The following is a 19098-nucleotide window of genomic DNA, read 5'->3' on the forward strand; positions in this document are numbered from 1 at the left end:
TTTCTTTTCTCCTGACTGACACTTCAATGCAATCTCTATGGGTTCCGGGGGGGCTTGCCCTAACGTGCTTATGTCACTGCAAAGCGTGGCAAAGTTGCGTTCAATCCGCTCAGTTTCTGAGGTGAGGTGAATGTGGAAAGCAATTCAGTGTGGTCCTTAAAAGAAGTTCCATTTAGTCAGCGATCAAATCTAGCTAAATTGGCAACAAAACAAGCTGGACCCCCTCGATCAAATCTAAACATAAAACAAATTTCGACAAAGGGGGGAAATCATATACTCGAGGTTTTACTTCAACATGGTCCCAGCGCAAATCCTGGTGAGCTGGCTGCAAGGATGCCTCAGCAGTTTTCTGCTACCCCTGCTTACTTTTCCACCCTGGAGGTGGCTCCACGGACAACACTGCTTGGACAGTCACTGGAGTTTCGGACATGGATCATTTGTAGGAGAAAATAAAAAAAACAAGAGTCATCAAAGATTCACATGGGCAGCTGCCTGAAATTTTCAGCTTTTGGGAGAGTGAACATCGCTACACAACTGGATGAGGGCTACAGGCTAGCAGTTCGCTGCCACAATGATGAGGTGAGCGAGAACAGGCACATCCAATGTGTGAAATTTTGTGGAGTGTTCGAGTTAGCTCTACGAGGCAAAGACGAAACTGAGGGCTCCAGTCACCGTGCTGTTTTTCTGGGTTTGGTTGACTTCGTGACTCACACACACACACAGTCACAGAATCCGTTCACTTTTGATGCTTTCAATGTGCATTTTTATATTTGCCACACTTTGCTCTGAGAGTTAGCACTTTGGTAATATCCTTGGTAAATACCAGTAATTGCAAGATCTAAAGATCCACTCATCTATTTATTCAACTGCTATTGTTATGTTAGCCAACTATTTACAATGTTTTGTTACAGTAAGTGCACTTTCCTGTTGTCCTTAAGTTGCACAGTCTGTAAAATTCTTGCTGGTCATGGAGTTTGAAGTACAAAATCTATTTACAGAACATTCTGTAGAACAGTACTTTCAAGATTGGCAAATAAATATGTATTATTTTTTAAAAATATGGTTTCCTTTCTTATTTAGTTGTTGGACATATCTTTTATAAAGATATCATTCACATCATACAATATTGAAATAATGTGAATAGTGAATAGGGCGTAATTGGAATTGGTCATTGTGGAGCCAAACTATTCTTCGATTGTGAATGTTGTTTGCAACTTTACACCACAGCCTATAGCTTAGGTAGCTACAGGGAAAAGATTTCTGTAATGTGCTGCCATCTAGGGGACAGAAGTGGCATGGAACTGTGATATGCAGAGAGAAAACAAAAAAGAGTCAATAATGTCTGGCTGCCTATAATGTACCTTTTGAATGAGTCACCTTATGACATTATTGGATAATTTGCCCCTCCTGAGAAAATTTTCAGAACCCGCCACTGCTTCTGACTGTTCCACGTTTCAAATTGGCATCTATGGGTGGCAGATCATTCAGTGTTGCTGTTCCTAAACTTCGGAACTCGTTACCACAATTGCTTCATGACTGTTCCACTCTCTCTTCCTTCAAAGCTAACTTGAAAACTTTTCTCTTTACCTCACACTATTCTTCCTAGTGTTTTTTTGTTGTTGGTAACTCATGTGCAAAGTGTCCTTGGGTTTGTGAAAGGCGCTATATAAATTGAAATTATTATAATCATTCTACACCTCCCTTACAGGTTTCTGACATCCAGCAGCGGGCCACAGCTGAGGAAAAGGCTGTGTGGCAGAAAGAAGGATGTAGTATTAAAGATGGGGTCTGGCCAAGCCCAGACGGTCGACCTTGTCTCCCAAAATACACGTTTCCATATTACGCTAAGTTGACACACGGGAAAGACTATGTGTCTAAAGGGGGAATGATAGCAGCAGTAACAAAGCATTGGTTCACTAAAGGATCCTCTAAATACTCTCAATTTTTGTCAAAAATGTCTTGTATGTGTGCAACACAATGTAGGACGAGGGCTAAAATTGGAGCAGGCCACGCACCCAACCCCAAATAGCCCCTTTGACCATCTACAAATGGACTTCATTGAACTCTCACCTAGTGAGGGGAAAAGGCATTGCTTGGTGATGGTTGATATGTTCTCCAAGTGGATAGAAGTTTTCCCTCCAGCAAAAAAGGACTCAGACGCGGTGGCAAAGGCCTATGGGATATAATTCCCCAATGGGGCATTCCAAGGAAGATTTCCAGTGATAATGGCACGCCATTTATAAGCCAGGCGTTAAAACAATTGGGTAACTATCTGGGAATAGACTTAAGACAACATTGTGCATACCACCCTGCTAGTGGAGGAGTGGTAGAAAGGGAGAATGGGACATTGAAGAATAAACTGAGCAAATGCTGTGCTGAAACAGGACTAGGGTGGACAAAGGTGGACCCATAGTATTAATGGAGATATTAATGAGAGAAAGACCAAAGCATGTTTTGAGCCCCTCTGAGATATTGTTTGGAAGACCCCCAAACACAGGGATAGATCCCATTACACCAGGATGCCCTGACCTGTCCTTATGTGATTCAGACTCAGAAGTCAGTCAGAGGGATGCTGTACAGACTGTGCAGGAATGTATTGATGACATAAGAGCCTGGATCACTGTAGATAGGTTGAAACTTAACGAAGACAAGACTGAGATTATTTTAATTGGCACTCGGCCACAACTTGATAAAGTGAATATTAGGCAACTAGATATAGGGCATATAAATGTACCAATAATGGACTCTGCTGTCAGCAATCTTGGTTCTTGGTTTGATTCAAACATTACAATGACTACTCATATTAATAAGATCTGTCACTCAGTATATTATCATTTATTTAATATTAGGGAAATTAGGAAATTTTTATCATATGACAGTACTAAATTGCTAGTACAGGCGGTGGTTATGGCGCGAATTGATTACTGCAATGGACTCTTGTATGGAGTACCAGCTGTTCATCTTTCTAAGCTGCAGCATCTTCAAAACTCAGCAGCGCGACTTATAAGTTATACGTCTAGATATTGTCATATATCACCAGTGTTATATGCATTGCACTGGCTGCCCATTAGGTTTAGAATCCAGTATAAGATTGCTGTTATCACCTTTAAGGCAATTCATAATTTAGCCCCAGCATATTTAAGTGATCTTATATGCATTAGGCAGAGCGCGCATTATAATCTGCGGTCCAATTCTAGTATTGTATTGCATGACCCTACAGTTAAGTTCAAGTGAACGCTTGGAGATCGATCATTTACAGCAGCTTATAGCAACTCAACTTAAAAGTATTAGGATTTTATTTTATCATTATTATAGTCAGCTGGGATAGGCTCCAGCTCGCCTGCGACCCTGTAGAACAGGATAAAGCGGCTACAGATAATGAGATGAGATGAATGTTTTTTATTACAATTACAGAGAATGGATGGATGGATGGATGGATGGATGGTCAGATCAATTAATCACTTCAGATCCTGTTCATGAGAAAGAGAGAGAGAGAGATGTGTTCATTGTTCACTTAAACTATCACTGGTAAGATTATTCAAGTCTTTTCGCCCTGTAGGAAATACACACACACACACACACACTGTTTCAAATCCCTTCACACTGAATAGGAATTTGCTAACATAGCCAGGCCACGCCTTACACATTACAAAAAGGGAGCCCTCTCTCTTTAAAGCCACGCCCACTCTCTCTGCCACAAAGAACCAGGAAGTCCATTTCAGAGAAAACGGAACTCAGCAGAAAGTTCAGTCTCTCTCTCTCTCTCTCTCTCTCAGTACAGGAAAATGGCGGAGGCTGGTGTTTCAGTAGATCAGTTATCAGTGGATCAGTTCAGCTGTCCAGTGTGTCTGGATCTCCTGAAGGATCCTGTAGCTATTCCCTGTGGACACAGTTTCTGTAAGGTGTGTATTAATGGCTGCTGGGATCAGGAGGATGTGAAGGGCGTCTACAGCTGCCCCCAGTGCAGTATGATTTTCGCTTCACGGCCTGTTCTGTGCAGGAACAACATGCTGGCTGAAGTGGTGGAGAAGCTGAAGAAGACTGAACACCAAGCTGCTTCTCCTGCTCACTGTTACGCTGGACCTGGAGATGTGGAGTGTGATTCCTGCACTGGGAGAAAACGCAAAGCCACTAATTCCTGTCTGGTGTGTCTGGCCTCCTATTGTGAAGATCATCTTAAACCTCACTATGAGTCTCCTGCCTTTAAGAAGCACAAGTTAGTTGAAGCCTGTGCAGAGCTCCAAGAGAAGATCTGCTCTGAACATGGCAGACTGATCGAGATCTTCTGTCGTACTGACCAAAGCTTCATCTGTTATTTGTGTACGACGGATGAACATAAAGGCCATGATACAGTTTCAACTAAAGCAGAAATAAATGCAAAACAGGTGAGAACTGGACATCATTCTTCTTTTCCAAGTCATTTTATACAAATTCTATTTCTAATCTAATTTCTATTCAGTGGATTTAATTGGTTCTCTGACTGTGTCATTCTCTGTGAAGTAAATTTTTATTTCCAGTCAAACAGTAATATGTAAAGAAATGTTAAAGAGGTCAGAAAACGCTATTCTGTTTGTTTATGACGATGTTTTGATGATTGCATTTTTTATTTTTATTTATTTATTTTTTTATCTCTTCTTTACTGTTCGGAATTAATCAGTCAGACCAGTCAGTCTGCTTTAAACAGCCAACACTCAACAACCTTCTTCCAGCATTTTACAGCTAAAGTGCTCACGTGACTGTGTTAAAGCTCTGTAACTGGATATCATATTTCATAGCATTTAATGATCTACAGGTAAAAAAAAAAAAATCTTTATCTTTCTGAATGTGAGTGGATTTGTGGTCTGTTTTTGAGAACTTCTTTGGGATGAATGATCCCAATTCTGGAAAGTTCAAATCTCTGCAGAGAGTTTGGTCAAAACCCCAGCGTTCATGTCAACATTCACTAGATTGATGAAGTTCAATCCTGATGTTCACTGATGGTTCATTTAATCCGGTGAAATTGGGTGTGGTTATAGTAGTAGTAATACTTTGTCCTAATAGGGCAATTATTTTGCAGCGGTAGCACCCATATTTACACACACACATTTCCACAAAACATTTAAAAACACAGAATTTAAAATAATAAATAGAATAAGAAGTGGTGGTGGTGGGGGGGGGGGAGTATAGAGGTTATTTCTGTTTCCTAGTAGAGTTCAGTAACTGGACAGCAGAAGGTATAAAGGAGTGTTTTATATCTGTTAGTTTAGGCTAATGGATATTTGAAATGGGAGCCAGAGGGCAAAGCCTGAAATTCGCTGTGCAGAGGATGGGTATAATTTGACAGGATGGATTCAGCCTTTTCAATTTCAATGATTGGTGCCCCTAAAATCACTGAATCATTGAAATTGAAAAGGATACCTCCACCCCTGCACAGGCACTCTCAGGTGATCATGTCAGGGCAAAATTGGCCCTTTACATTAATGTTATAGAAAACATATTGCTCACAATGGTGCATTTTGCCCATGTTCAGGGTGGAAAATAAAAAAGAAAGATTCGAGTAAGACAAGCCAAATTGGTGTTTTTAAAAAGAAGGGATCATGGAGAATAAAGAAAAAAATATTTAAAAAATCTGCGCACATTCCCACAAGGTGTTACGGTGCTCTGAAAATGACATCCAAAATGATTTGTCAGACTTGTGAGGTTTTCTGTTCAAACACTGATAGTTTCCTTTCTGTTTATTGCTTTTTTTGAGAGTGTTTCTACTTATCTCAATAAGGGAAAAAAAAAAATCAAGAGCCTATGTTGGGTAAAAATATGTCTTCTGAAAGCCTAAACAGAGCACAACCAAAAACTCCAATAAAATTTTGATCATCTTTGAGGAAGTGCTATGACCATGCAGGATCATCCAGACCCAAAATGACAGTTTTGCTACATACTATTCCTATTTATGTACCAGCATGCAAAATTTGAGCCTCCTACATGGTTTAGTTCTTGAGCTATGGGCTTGTGAACTTGGACAAAAAAAAAAAAAAAAAAAAAAGTTTGAACAAAATTGACACCCCACTCCCCCAGTAAAACTGGCTGTAACATGGAAAGTATACATCTTACATTCAAATAAATTTACAGTGTTTCTCTTAGGTAACATGGGTACATCTGGTGATTTTTTATTTTTTTTTTTTATTTTATTTTTTTCAGAATTTTTTGAGACCCAAGTGCGCGGGCCCTGGTTGAATTGACATGGAACGACCCATTAGAGATTTATCTACATTAAACCTTGCCAGCTTCATGAGGCAGTATAGATGTTGCTGTCCTTTTTTTATACAGCATATCTATGTTACCATTAAAACTTAACTTATTATCAATAATGGAACCCACATACTTGTATTGTTGGACTATTTCAATGTCCTGCCCATTGATGTTTGTTTTGGTGTGATCACGGTCTTTGTGCCTAAAATTAATACACATGTCCTTAGTCTTAGAGGCTGTCCACATGGCAACAGATTCAGGTGAATCTGATAAAATTGTTTATCGTTTTGGCCTGGCGTCCACACGGCACCAGTATTTTGGGTACCCCAAAACGAGAACGGGTTCCAGAGTGGAAAAATCTGGCAACGGCGCCGTTGCGAAGTCGTCTGGATGAGTAGAACGGATTTGTTTACGATGACGTCACAACCACATGACTAGAACAAGCAGCACTCTCGCTGTTTTGTATGAACCACTGCACTGCATTCACTTTTGTATACAGCTTTTCTTTTAAATAAACAAGTAACTGAACCATTTCTTGAATTTCTTTTTTTTATTGGATAAGACTGCTTTTCAAAATGTTCACACACAATAAGAAAATTAAGTTATATAAAACTATGCACACTAATAAAACTAATTTGTACACACAAGGCACGATTTCCTCACGTAGTCGCAGCCATCTTTTTGTTGTTGTGTGCTTGTTCCTGTGAGTGGTTCACGCTGGGTTTATGCGCATGCGTCCTACTTCTATTGTTTGGTGTCTCCGATGGGACCGTCTTACAGCGCACGTAGAGGTGTGGCATGTGTATTGCATCGTTTTCAGCAAGCATTGCGTTGCCATATGTACCTGATATTTTACTGATACGTTGCTCATGTGGACGCGATTTTTTTTTTTATTTTTAATTTTATTTTTTATTTATTTTTTTTATAAAATCTCATTGCCGTTGTCATGTGGATGTAGCCTTAGGCCAAGTTTACATTAGACCATATCGGTCTCGTTTTCTTCGCGGATGCACTGTCCGTTTACATTAAAACGCCAGGAAACGGGAATCCGCCAGGGTCCACGTATTCAATCCAAATCGTGTCTGGTCCGGTGCTGTGTAAACATTGAGAATACGCGGATACGCTGTGCTGAGCTCTAGCTGGCGTCGTCATTGGACAACGTCACTGTGACATCCACCTTCCTGATTTGCTGGCGTTGGTCATGTGACGCGACTGCTGAAAAACGGCGCGGACTTCCGTCTTGTATCACCTTTCATTAAAGAGTATAAAAGTATGAAAATACTGCAAATACTGATGCAAATACTGCCCATTGTGTAGTTATGATTGTCTTTAGGCTTACCATCCTTCCACTTGCAAGTGGTAAGTGACGCGCATGCCCGACATGCACTGAGATCACACACACAGCGGCTCAGTCCCAAATCACTGCTCGTGCGCTATACTCGCGCGCTCTGTGAGCTGCGCAGGGCCAGAGTGCACACCCTCCAGAGGGCACTCGCTGTTCAGGGCGGAGTGATTTGGAGCGCAGGATGCCTGCGGAGCCGAGCGTATCCGTGTATTGGCGTTGCTATGTGCACGCGAATCGTGTATTGGCGTTGCTGTGTGCACACTAATCGTTTTAAAAATGTTAATCTGATGATCCGCTGATATGGTCTAATGTAAACCCCACCTTAGTCACATTTAACTCCAGAAAAGCTTCCTGACACCAGTTCACAAAGTAGTCTATGATGGGGCCGTGTGATGTCTCATTGTCCTTCAGCAAACTCACAATGACTGTGTTATCTGCAAACTTTACAATATGACGGCTGTCCATCCCAGATCGACAGTCGTCCATGTAAAGGACGTAGAGGAGAAAAGAAAGAACACAGCCCTGAGGAGAGCCTATAGATGTAAAGGATAATCCAGACCGGTAGCCATTTACTCTCACTCTCTGGGATCTGTTGGTGAGGAAGTCTAGAATCCAGCCGGACATGCTAGTGTCCAGCTGAAAGTGGTCGAGTAGCTTCTGCACCAGTAGGTGGGGCTGTATGGTGTTAAAGGCTGATGAGAAGTCCACAAACAGTGTCCTGGCATGAGTCTTAGAGCCCTCGAGGTGTTTAAGAATGAAGTTGAGCAAGGTTATAATTGCATCCTGGACCCCCCTATTGGATCGATATGCAAATTGTAAGGGGTCGAAGAGATGGTCAGTCTTTAGAATAATTTCCTTTTTGACCAGTTTTTCGAAGGACTTCATTACAAGTGAGGTTAGGGCTATGAGCCTGTAGTCATGAAGAGACTTTGTGTGGCTGTTTTTAGCTATGGGAACTATCATGGATTGTTTCCATAAGTCAGGAACCATTTGAAGTTGCAGTGACGTGTTAAAAATGTATTTAAAAATTGGGCCTAATTGCTCTGCACAGCACACGACCACAAATATTATCAGGTCCAGGGCTTGTTTTGGCTTTGCAGTATTTAAAAGTTCTTACCACACTGTGTAGAGAAAAACAGGCTGCTGACTGGGTGGAGGCTAGCAAATTTTGTTCATCTCCTCTCATCTCATTTTATTCCGCTTAGCCGGGGCCGGGTTGTGGAGGCAGCAGTCTGAGCATGGAAGCCCAAACTTCCCTCTCCCCAGACACCTCGGCCAGCTCCTCGGGAAGAACACCGAGGCGTTCCCAGGCCAGCCGAGAGACATAGTCCCTCCAGCGTGTCCTGGATCTTCCCCGGGGCCTCCTCCCGGGGGGACATGCCTGGAACACCTCCCCAGGGAGGTGTCCAGGAGGCATCCGAAAGAGATGCCCGAGCCACCTCAGCTGATTCCTCTAGATGTGGAGGAACAGCAGCTCTACTCCGAGCTCCTCCCGAGTGACTGTGCTTCTCACCCTAAGGGAGCGCCCAGCCACCCTGCGAAGGAAACTCATTTCGGCCGCTTGTATCCGTAATCTTGTTCTTTCGGTCATTACCCAAAGCTCATGACCATAGGTGAGAGTCGGAACGTAGATCGACCGGTAAATCGAGAGTTTCACCTTTTGGCTCAGCTCCTTCACCACGACGGACCGGTAAAGCGACCGCATCACTGCGGAGGCTGCACTGATCCGCCTGTCGATTTCACGCTCCATCCTTCCCTCACTCGTGAACAAGATCCCGAGATACTTAAACTCCTCCACTTGAGGCAGGACTTCTCCACCAACCTGAAGAGGGCAAGCCACCCTTTTCCGGTCGAGAACCATGGCCTCGGACTTGGAGGTGCTGATTCTCATCCCAGCTGCTTCACACTCGACTGCAAACCACCCCAGTGGATGTTGAAGGTCCTGGTTTGAAGAAACTAACAGGACATCATCCGCAAAAAGCAGAGATGAAATCCTATGGTTCCCAAACAGGATTCCCTCCGGTCCCTGGCTGCACCTAGAAATTCTGTCCATAAAAATTATGAACAGAACCGGTGACAAAGGGCAGCCCTGCCGGAGTCCAACATGCACTAGGAACATGTCTGCCTTGCTGCCGGCAATGCGAACCAGACTCCTGCTCTGTTCGTACAGGGACCAGACAGCCCTAAGCAAAGAGCCCTGAACCCCATGCTCCCAAAGCACCCCCCACAGGATACCACGAGGGACACAGTCAGATGCCTTCTCCAAATCCACAAAGCACATGTGGACTGGTTGGGCAAACTCCCATGAACCCTCGAGCACCCAATGAAGGGTATATAGCTGGTCCAGTGTTCCACGACCAGGACGAAAACCGCATTGTTCCTCCTGGATCCGAGGTTCGACTATTGGTCAAATTCTCCTCTCCAGTACCCTGGAGTAAACCTTCCCGGGGAGGCTGAGGAGTGTGATTTCCCCTATAATTGGAGCACACACTCCGGTCCCCTTTCTTAAAAAGAGGGACCACCACCCCAGTCTGCCACTCCAGAGGCACTGTCCCCGACCGCCACGCGATGTTGCAGAGGCGTGTCAGCCAAGAGAGCCCCACAACATCCAGAGACTTGAGATACTCGGGGCAGATCTTATCCACCCCCGGTGCCTTGCCACCGAGGAGCTTGCAAACCACCTCAGTGACTTTGGCTTGGGTAATGGATGAGTCCACCTCTGAGTCATCAGCCTCCGCTTCCTCAGTGGAAGATGTGTTGGTGGGATTGAGGAGATCCTCAAAGTATTCCTTCCACCGCCTGACAATGTCCCCAGTCGAGGTCAGCCACGTTGACAATGGAGGCAGAGAACATGGTCCAGTCAGACTCGATGTCCCCCACCTCCCTCAGAAGCTGGGAGAAGCTCTCCCGGAGGTGGGAGTTAAAGACCTCCCTGACAGAGTGCTCGGCCAGACGTTCCCAGCAGACCCTCACCATACGTTTGGGCCTGCCAGGTCTGTCTGGCTTCCTCCTCCACCAGCGAATCCAACACGCCACCAGGTGGTGATCAGTTGACAGCTCAGCCCCTCTCTTCACCCGAGTGTCCAAGACATAGGGCCGGAGATCAGATGAAACGACCGCAAAGTTGATCATTGACCTCTGACCTAAGGTGTCCTGGTGCCATGTGCACTTATGGACACCCCTATGCTTGAACATGGTGTTCATTATGGTCAAACTGTGACTAACACAAGTCCAATAACAAAGCACCACTCGGGTTCAGATTGGGGAGGCCGTTTCTCCCAATCACGCCCCTCCAGGTGTCACTGTTGTCGCCCACATGAGCGTACAAGTCCCCCAGTAGAACAATGGAGTCCCTGGTCTGAGCACCTCTCAGTACCTCTCCCAGGGACTCCAAGAAGGCCGGATACTCTATACTGCTGTTTGGCCCGTAGGCACAAACAACAGCCCTCTCCCCAACCCGAAGGCGCAGAGAGGCGACCCTCTCGTTCACTGGGGTAAACTCCAACACATGGCTGGGGAGCTATAAGCAAGCCCACACCAGCCTGCCGCCGCTCACCGTGGGCGACTCCAGAGAAGTGGAGAGTCCAGCCCCTCTCGAGGAGCTGGGTTCCGGAGCCCGAGCTGTGCATGGAGGTGAGCCCGACTATCTCTAGCCGGTATCTCTCAACCTCCCGCACAAGCTCAGGCTCTTTCCCCATCCAGCGAAGTGACATTCCATGTCCCAACAGCTAGCCGCTGTGCTCGGGGATCAGGTCGTCGAGGCCCCTGCCTTCGACTGCCGCCCAACCCACACTGCACTGGCCCCCCCTACGGCTACCTCCTGTGGGTTCACCACCCACAGAGGTCGGGCCCACGTCACCGCTTCGGGCTGAGCCCGGCCGGGCCCCGTGGGCAAAGGCCCGGCCACCAGGCGCTCACATACGAGCCCCAACCCCGGGCTTGGCTCCAGGGTGGGGCCCCGGCTGCGCCATACCGGATGATGTCATGGTCCTTGATTTTTTTTTTTTTTTAATTTCCATAAGGGGTTTTGGTGAACTGCTCTTGGTCAAATTTTGTTTTAGAGCTGAAATTTCATTTCTGAAATTCTATTTATCAAATCTCTTGAATAAAACATGTTTAGCTCCTGGGCAAGGGCTTAATCTGATGAAAAGCCCTCCAAAGTCACTTTTTTCACTGTTTTGTCATTTAGCCCAACCATGGTTCTGACAGAGTCCCATGCTGATGCTGCCAAATTTAAGCTCTACTTTGTGTTTATAGTCCAGCTTAGCCTTCCGTATTTCTTGTTTAATGTCCTTTTGAATATTTTTTTTTTTTTTTTTTAGCTCAAGAATGTTGTTTTGCTTAAATGCCTGCTTTTTCTTGTTTAACAAGACTTTGAGATGTTTTTGTTTGAATGTACACACAACACCTTAAAGAAGTAAACCTGACTATGACTCTGGATTTTCCTGCTGAACAAATAACTCCCATGAATCCAGATGTGCACTGTGCATGTCTCCCCCCTCTAAACTCACTGAGAAATAAAAGGGAACAGTGATGACGCGCACTGCTCTCAGATCAGTCTGTCTGTGAATCCCATTTAAAGTCACAGCTGCCTTTTGAACAATTTCACTACAGAGAATATTGCTGAACTACCTTGATGTTTCTGTCACACAAATAACATTGAAATAACAATCAGTTGACATTTTCACAGAAAACTAAACTTATAATATCATAAGTGGTGCAAATATATGGTGATGTTACTTCATTTTGGGTGACTTAATTTGTTAGTTCTAGAGGCGATATTTCCAGTTTTCACTGAAATGTTTTTATTGACATTTTTAGTTTAGTTTTTGTTTTCTTCTTTTGGCTATAATTCTGGAGATGGTGATTAAATGCATTTAAAATGTATGTTATTTGTTCTCAGAATGAGCTAAAGGAGGAGCAGATGAAATCCCAGCAGAGGATCCAGGAGAAGCAGAAGGAGGTGCAGGAGCTGAAACAGACTGTGGACACTATTAAGGTGAGGAGTGAAGAGTAGCTGTGTTTCCATTAACCTGCTTAAATAGTGAACTAAAAAAAACAAGAAGGAATTAAAAAAATACCTCCAGTATCTTGAGAGAGAGTTTTTTACAGAGTATCCCATTAGACCATCGTGTGTGTGTGTGTGTGTACTAACAGAAGCGTTCACAGGCAGCAGTAGATGACAGTGAGAGGATCTTTACTGAGATGATCAGCTCCATGGAGAAAAAGCGCTCGGTGGTAACGGAGCTGATCAGAGCTCAGGAGAAAGCTGACCTGAGTCGAGCTGAACAACTCCTGAAGCAACTGGAGCAGGAGATTGCTGATCTTCAGAGGAGAGTCACTGAGCTGGAGCAGCTTTCACACACACACGATCACGTCCACTTCCTCCAGGTAACACTCACTGTCTGATCTACAGAGGGCGCTGTTCCTCACAAAGTTTCCTCCTAAAAGCTCATTACAGCAACAATAAATGTTCTTGTCTGAGATCCCAAGTGTGTCTTTGGTCTGATTCAGTCTGAGATTCATTCGTTCCTCTCCTACACTTTTCTCCTTCTCTATTCTGTGTTTCCTCTCTGTAGAGTTTCCCGTCTCTCTGTGTTTCTCCTGGATGTGACGACTCACCCAGCTTCACTGTCAATCAACATCTCTCATTTGATGGATTGAGGAAATCTCTCTCAGATCTGAAAAAACGAGTCGAGGAAATCTGTGAGGAGGAATTCAACAAAATCCATCCACAAGGTGAAAAAGCAAACATTTGTTCTGTATCACAGTAAAGAGAGCCATAAAATTCATATAACAGAAATAAAATGTAAGCAGGAACAAAACTGCATAAAATCACAAGGCATTAGTATTAGCCTCAGAAATTACATGTGCAAATTACAAATAAATTTCCCAGATAAACAGGACCTTAATCACAAATCCACAAACTAATCTTATTGAACTTTACACATAACAAATATGATGAACATTAGATCAGAACCGAGGCCTTAATTCCTCCATAAAATCCATCAGAAAGTAAAAAAACACACATTATCAGAGCTTCAGCTGGGAAAAGTTTTTTGCTTCTCATGATTCTTACATTCAAATGCTGCACAGTGTGATGACATTTTGGCCGATCTCTAAATCGTGTCTGACTGAGAGCAGTGAGGAATCTAATTTTTCATTTTCATGCTTTAAATTGTTTTCGTGTCATTTTTCAGTCTCCATTTTGTCTCTGTGTCTCTACAGCTGCAGCAGTTAACATGATTTTACCCTCAAAACCGAAGAGCAGAGAAGATTTTCTGCTGTGTAGGTGTAACACTAACACACCCACCCACACACACTCTTCGACTCGGAGGAGGACCTCCCACTTGATGGCCTTTCTTTCTTTCAACTGACAACACACACACACAGAATGCGTATCAATAATAGTTTATTTATATCTCACACACAAATAGTTACACACCTAGAAATCTAATCCATATGATGGATAAATATCTGTCTAGAAATAACTAGTAATCTAATTTCACTAGGCAGAAAAAAATAATGGATTACTGTAATAAAGAAGAAAGCTAGTCGCACAGAGGCACAATGATAAAATACAACATTTCAACAAATACAGTTCTTCTTCTTTTGGCTTCTCCCAATTAGGGGTTGCCACAGCAGATCTTTTGTCTCCATTGCTCCCTGTCTTCCGCATCCTTCATACAAATACAATAAAACAATAAGAAAGCGGGACAAAATGAAATGACAGTTTGAGGAAAAGAGAAAGGAATGTTGATCTGAAGCGATAATCGTACTTTTAATAGAACGCTTGAAATTGCTGAAGCTAAGACTCTGGAAAGATTCATCAATACTGTTCCAGAGAGCAGCAGCTTTGAAGCGAATATTAAACTTGCCATCGTTAGTTCTGGCTGAAGGAACACAAAATGAAGATCTTGAAGCCAGTCAAGTTTTATACTTGTGCCTTGATTTTAAAAAAAGTGTTAAAAGTTATCAAAGGCAGGCACCAAATAAACTAGAATGAAATTTAAATGTAAAAATACTGTTTAAGTAATCTATAAAATCAGAGAATTTCATCATCTCCAGCTTTTTAAAAATAGGTGTGTGTTCATTAAAAGAAGCAAAATTAATAATTCTGACAGCTTTCTTCTGGAGTCCAGTTATCAGTCGAAGGGTAGTCTCACAAGTATTACCCCAAACTGTAACACCATATATTAAAGAATAAATAAGAAAGTAGTACAGCTGAGTTAGAATACTTTGAGAAACATAGTGATGAAGCTCAGCAATAATTCCAAAGCCTCTGGAGATTTTCTTGCTCTACTGGTGGATGTTTCCCCTCCTGATGATGTGAGAGTCGAAAACTACTCCAAGATACCTGATGTGATTCTTCTGTTTAATTGGCTTATAATTAATTTTCAGGAAATGGTTCTGCTCAATTTCTTTCCACAAATTAATGCATCTTCATTGAGCCTCATTAAATCTCTTCTCTTAACTTGCTTATTCAATGGGGAGGGTGAATTGAGTCAGTAGACAAAAAGTTGGGAAAATGGTGAGGTAGGTCATTATAAAATATTACCACAATATGTAGCATATTTAAGTGAATCAAAAAACAGTCAGTAAACATGGTTGAAAAGAATAGGGAGATAAAGTATTGACAAATTCACCTGTAGGTATCCGAGTGTCTGAATTCATCAGATTTAAGTTGCCCATAAAAATACAAATCTTTGACTCCTCATGGATTTTATCAATTATTATGGAACGATTATCCAGAAATGGCTGAAAAGAACTGTTTCAGTGTCTGTATCTCACACCACAAACTGTTCTTACTGTCTTCATTATGGAGCTCAACACAAACTGATTTGTCTTGATCAGAAGTAGTATTAAGGTCATCTCTTAGATTATAACTTCACAAATTTATGAAGAGTCCAATTTAGAGTGTCGGGAAATGTAATTAAAGCCAGGTAAGTAAACGTTGACAAAACTCTTAGTTGAATGCTAGGTTCCTGAAAGGCAATGGATCTTCAATTGATGCTCTAAAATACTGAGTAGGTGTTGAAATTCATCAAATTTAGCCAAGAGGCTCCTGATAATATAGTGAAGGAAAGAGAGCAACTTGTCAGATAAACAAGATAGTCATCTATATCCCCCGCCCTAGATACCAACTACAGTTGTGGTCAGAAGTTTACATACCGTGACATGAATGTCATCTTGGATATGAATGTCATGGCAATATCAGGTCAAGTCAACTTTATTGTCAAATATGCTATACATGCTCGACATACAGCACAGATGAAATATCAGTCCTCTCTGACCCACGGTACAAACTGGCAATGCAATAAATAAAAATAGAATAATTGAAAAAAACAATTTGGGCCTTCAGTTATTTCTTTGAACTGTTCTTTCTCTGTGGCAGAATGATTGTACAGCATACAGCTTTAATTAAAAAAAAAGAATTTGGTGCACAAGTTTTAATTTTCTTTGGGTTTTCTGAAATCAAGACAGGGTCAAAAATGTACATATACTCACTTAGATTATTCATTCAGAGGTGCTTAAACACGCAGTAAAATGGGAAAGTCCAAGGAGCTCAGTGCAGATCTGAGAACAAAGATTGCAGATTTACACAACTCAGGAATGTCTCTTGGAGCCATTTCTAAACAACTGCAAATTCCAAGATCAGTTGCATACAGTTGTTTGAAGTTATTGTGACGTATCTTCACTTTGCCAAACCATTTGCTTCGAGAAAACCCAAACGGTCACCCTCAGGTGAAAGGAAATTGGTTTGGATGGTCAGGAACAACCTGGGAACCACCATGGCACAGCCCTGCCATGAACTGGAAGTTGAAGGATCACTGTCTACAGTTCAGATCACCATGGATTAAGAGGGTGCTATCTAATAAATAATCCCCTGCTCCAAAATTGACACCTTCAAGCTTAAATTTTGAAGCTGACAACATAAAGAAAAAGCCTTCTGGAGGAAAGTTGTATGGTCAGATGAGACAAAGATTGAGCTGTTTGGCCACAATGACCACCATGTACAGAGGGACACCGTACCAGCTGGTGGTGGTAGGATCATCATGCTCTGGGGCTGTTTTGCTGCCAGTGGAACTGGTTCATTGCACAAAGTGGATGGAATAATGAATAAGGAGGACTACCTCAGAATTTTTCATCATAAACCATCAGAAACTTGAACACAACTTGGGAGTTACAACAGGACAATGAACCCAAACACGCATCAGAGCTGGTTGTGGAGGATAAAGCAGGCTAACAGTTAAGCTTAAAACAAGTCCTGACTTCAGCCCTATTGAAAATATATGGACCATGCTTAAGTCGAGTCGATGCCAAGACAAGAAAAAAAAATTGAACTCTACCAATTCTACCATTTATGAATCATGAAATATCCAACCAGAATTCTGTTCATTGTAAACAAAAATGTTTGGTCAAAGTGAATCTTGCGAAGAGACATTTTACCCAAATATTAGGTGTGTTGTATGTATATTTTTGACCCTGTATGCATAAATCTGACCCTGTGTTGATTTCAGAAAACCCAAAGAAAATTAAAACTTGTGTACCAAGTTCTTGTGGGTTTTTTTTTTTTTTTTAAATTAAAGATGTATGCTGTACAATCCTTCTGCCATAGAACAAAAACAGTTCAGATAAATTATTGAAAGCCCAAATATTGCCATGACATTCATATCCAAGATGACATTCATGTCACTGTATGTAAACTTCTGACCACAATTGTATATACCAAGTTTCAAGATATGTCACATTTTTCAAGTTGTGCTGCAGGAAACCAACCCGATTTAGTATTTATCAAGTATTTAGTATAACATGGCAGTTCTTTGCCACTTGCAGTGAAGTAATGTTCTAGTCTGTTTGCATGTCCTCATCAGATTCAGATGAACTGCCTTCAAAGTCAACTTCACTTTGAGTTGACTTGTCTTCAGTGGACTCACTGCCAAGTTTGACCTTATTGATACCAATTTTTCCACCCTTTGTGTTTAATTTTGTCAGCAAATTCTGATTGTCTTAGTCTTTTGAATAACACATTTAGTTTTAGTCTTATTTTAGTCATCTGAAATATTTTAGTCTAGTTTTAGTCGACTAAATATCAAGAGTTTTAGTCTTAGTCTAGTTTTAGTTGACTAAATGTTTCTCCAGAATTTCTGGTCATTGGAAGTGTCCATCAGTCTGTTATGGAATGGTATTAAGGTTTGAATATGCAATACAGACAGAGATCTAACAGTTGTACTACAAAAGTATTATTTTATTCTGAATGCAAACATGACTATGGCCTTTTCACAAAAAAAACTCCCTTAAAATAAGCATATGGCCTGCTCAAAAGCATAAAGAAAAAATAAAGTGCAATTCACAAAAATAATAATAAAACTATAGGTTGTAATGTCATTGCACACAAAATGAAATATTCCTCTGTTAATAATTAAGTAAAAGTATCAATTAGCTCAACTCAAGACAAGTGACATGCTAAGCTGTAATGCCATTATTGCATGGAACAAAAAAAAACAAACAAAAAAACCTCTGCTCTCATATTAAACAAAAATCAAAACAAATACCATATCAGTAACTTTCAAGCTGTGCATATACTACTACAGGAAATGCTGTAAATAGCAGTGAATACAACAGTTCTACAGTTTGTTTCTGTTCATTTTAAGGAAAGCACTTCGCTCTAATGTAACCCTTCCTCTGTTGTGCCGTCCTCTTGTGAGGTCACCTGTGATGCTGAATACCCTCTCTGCAAAAGCTTGAGAAGCTGGCATAGCCAACACATCTAACGCAAAAGGTTTTAAACTGTGATAAAAACTGTCACTCTGTTTCAGCCAGAAGTCTATTCCTGTGTCCTCAGTGATGGGGTGTGAAAGTTCGTCTTTGTACTTGATGGTCTGGTGCTGGTTGTAGGGGTTTTCTGTTCAGGCCTTGTGGTGCGGCATTTTGAGAGAAACCTAAACACCGGCTGCTTTGAGGATGGCCCCGCTTCTGGTTCCTCAATAACCTCTTCTTCTGTATCATCTTCAGGCTGGTCCTCATGTGTGTGGGAAAGTGCTTTTGACCACATAGTCTTCTGCCTGTTTCAGCAGTTCCTGGATATTTCCATCAGCCACCTCAACATTAACAAGGATTTCACAGACAGTAGGGTTGACAAAGCAGGCAGCTGCTGCAAGTGGTGAGAATTTTTCATCGGTCGAATCCAAGAGGCAAGCAAAATGCTGGTTTAGATTTGATCTCATTTTCTCTGCAAGAGTGGCGAGGTCTCTGTACTGAGTGTTCTCTGCAAAGTCAGTTAGGTGGCTCAGCGGATCAAAAAGGGCAGGAACCACGAGGGACATAGATGTGGGGTCACTCTGAAGAGTTTGTGTGTTCCGCAAAAGGCAGCAGTAGGTCGTGCAATGATGAAAGCTTTTGCCACTCACTAGTAAGCAAACTGTCCCATCCCATGTCATTTGTGATTTGACATACTGCATCTTTGACTGTGAGGAGTCGTGTGACCATGTTGAATGTACTTGACCAGCGTGTGGGGTAGTCATTTA

General features: G+C 42.2%; 1 protein-coding gene and 1 pseudogene across 1 annotated transcript in view; one reads left to right on the forward strand and one right to left on the reverse strand.

The window, feature by feature from the left end:
* The window catches only part of LOC132864444 (E3 ubiquitin/ISG15 ligase TRIM25-like), a 347007-nt pseudogene that overhangs the window by 123792 nt on the left and 204117 nt on the right, over positions 1-19098 (reverse strand).
* Positions 3704-19098, forward strand: part of LOC132864441 (E3 ubiquitin/ISG15 ligase TRIM25-like) — a 32512-nt gene continuing 17117 nt past the window's right edge. The window contains exons 1-5 of the mRNA XM_060897857.1: positions 3704-4385; positions 12474-12569; positions 12728-12961; positions 13150-13309; positions 13799-13858. Coding sequence (XP_060753840.1) covers positions 3786-4385; positions 12474-12569; positions 12728-12961; positions 13150-13309; positions 13799-13858 — 1150 coding nt within the window. The 5' untranslated portion in view covers positions 3704-3785. The remainder of the gene's footprint in view (positions 4386-12473; positions 12570-12727; positions 12962-13149; positions 13310-13798; positions 13859-19098) is intronic.

This window comes from Neoarius graeffei, chromosome 17 (genome assembly GCF_027579695.1).
Source record: "Neoarius graeffei isolate fNeoGra1 chromosome 17, fNeoGra1.pri, whole genome shotgun sequence".
NCBI lineage: Eukaryota > Metazoa > Chordata > Actinopteri > Siluriformes > Ariidae > Neoarius > Neoarius graeffei.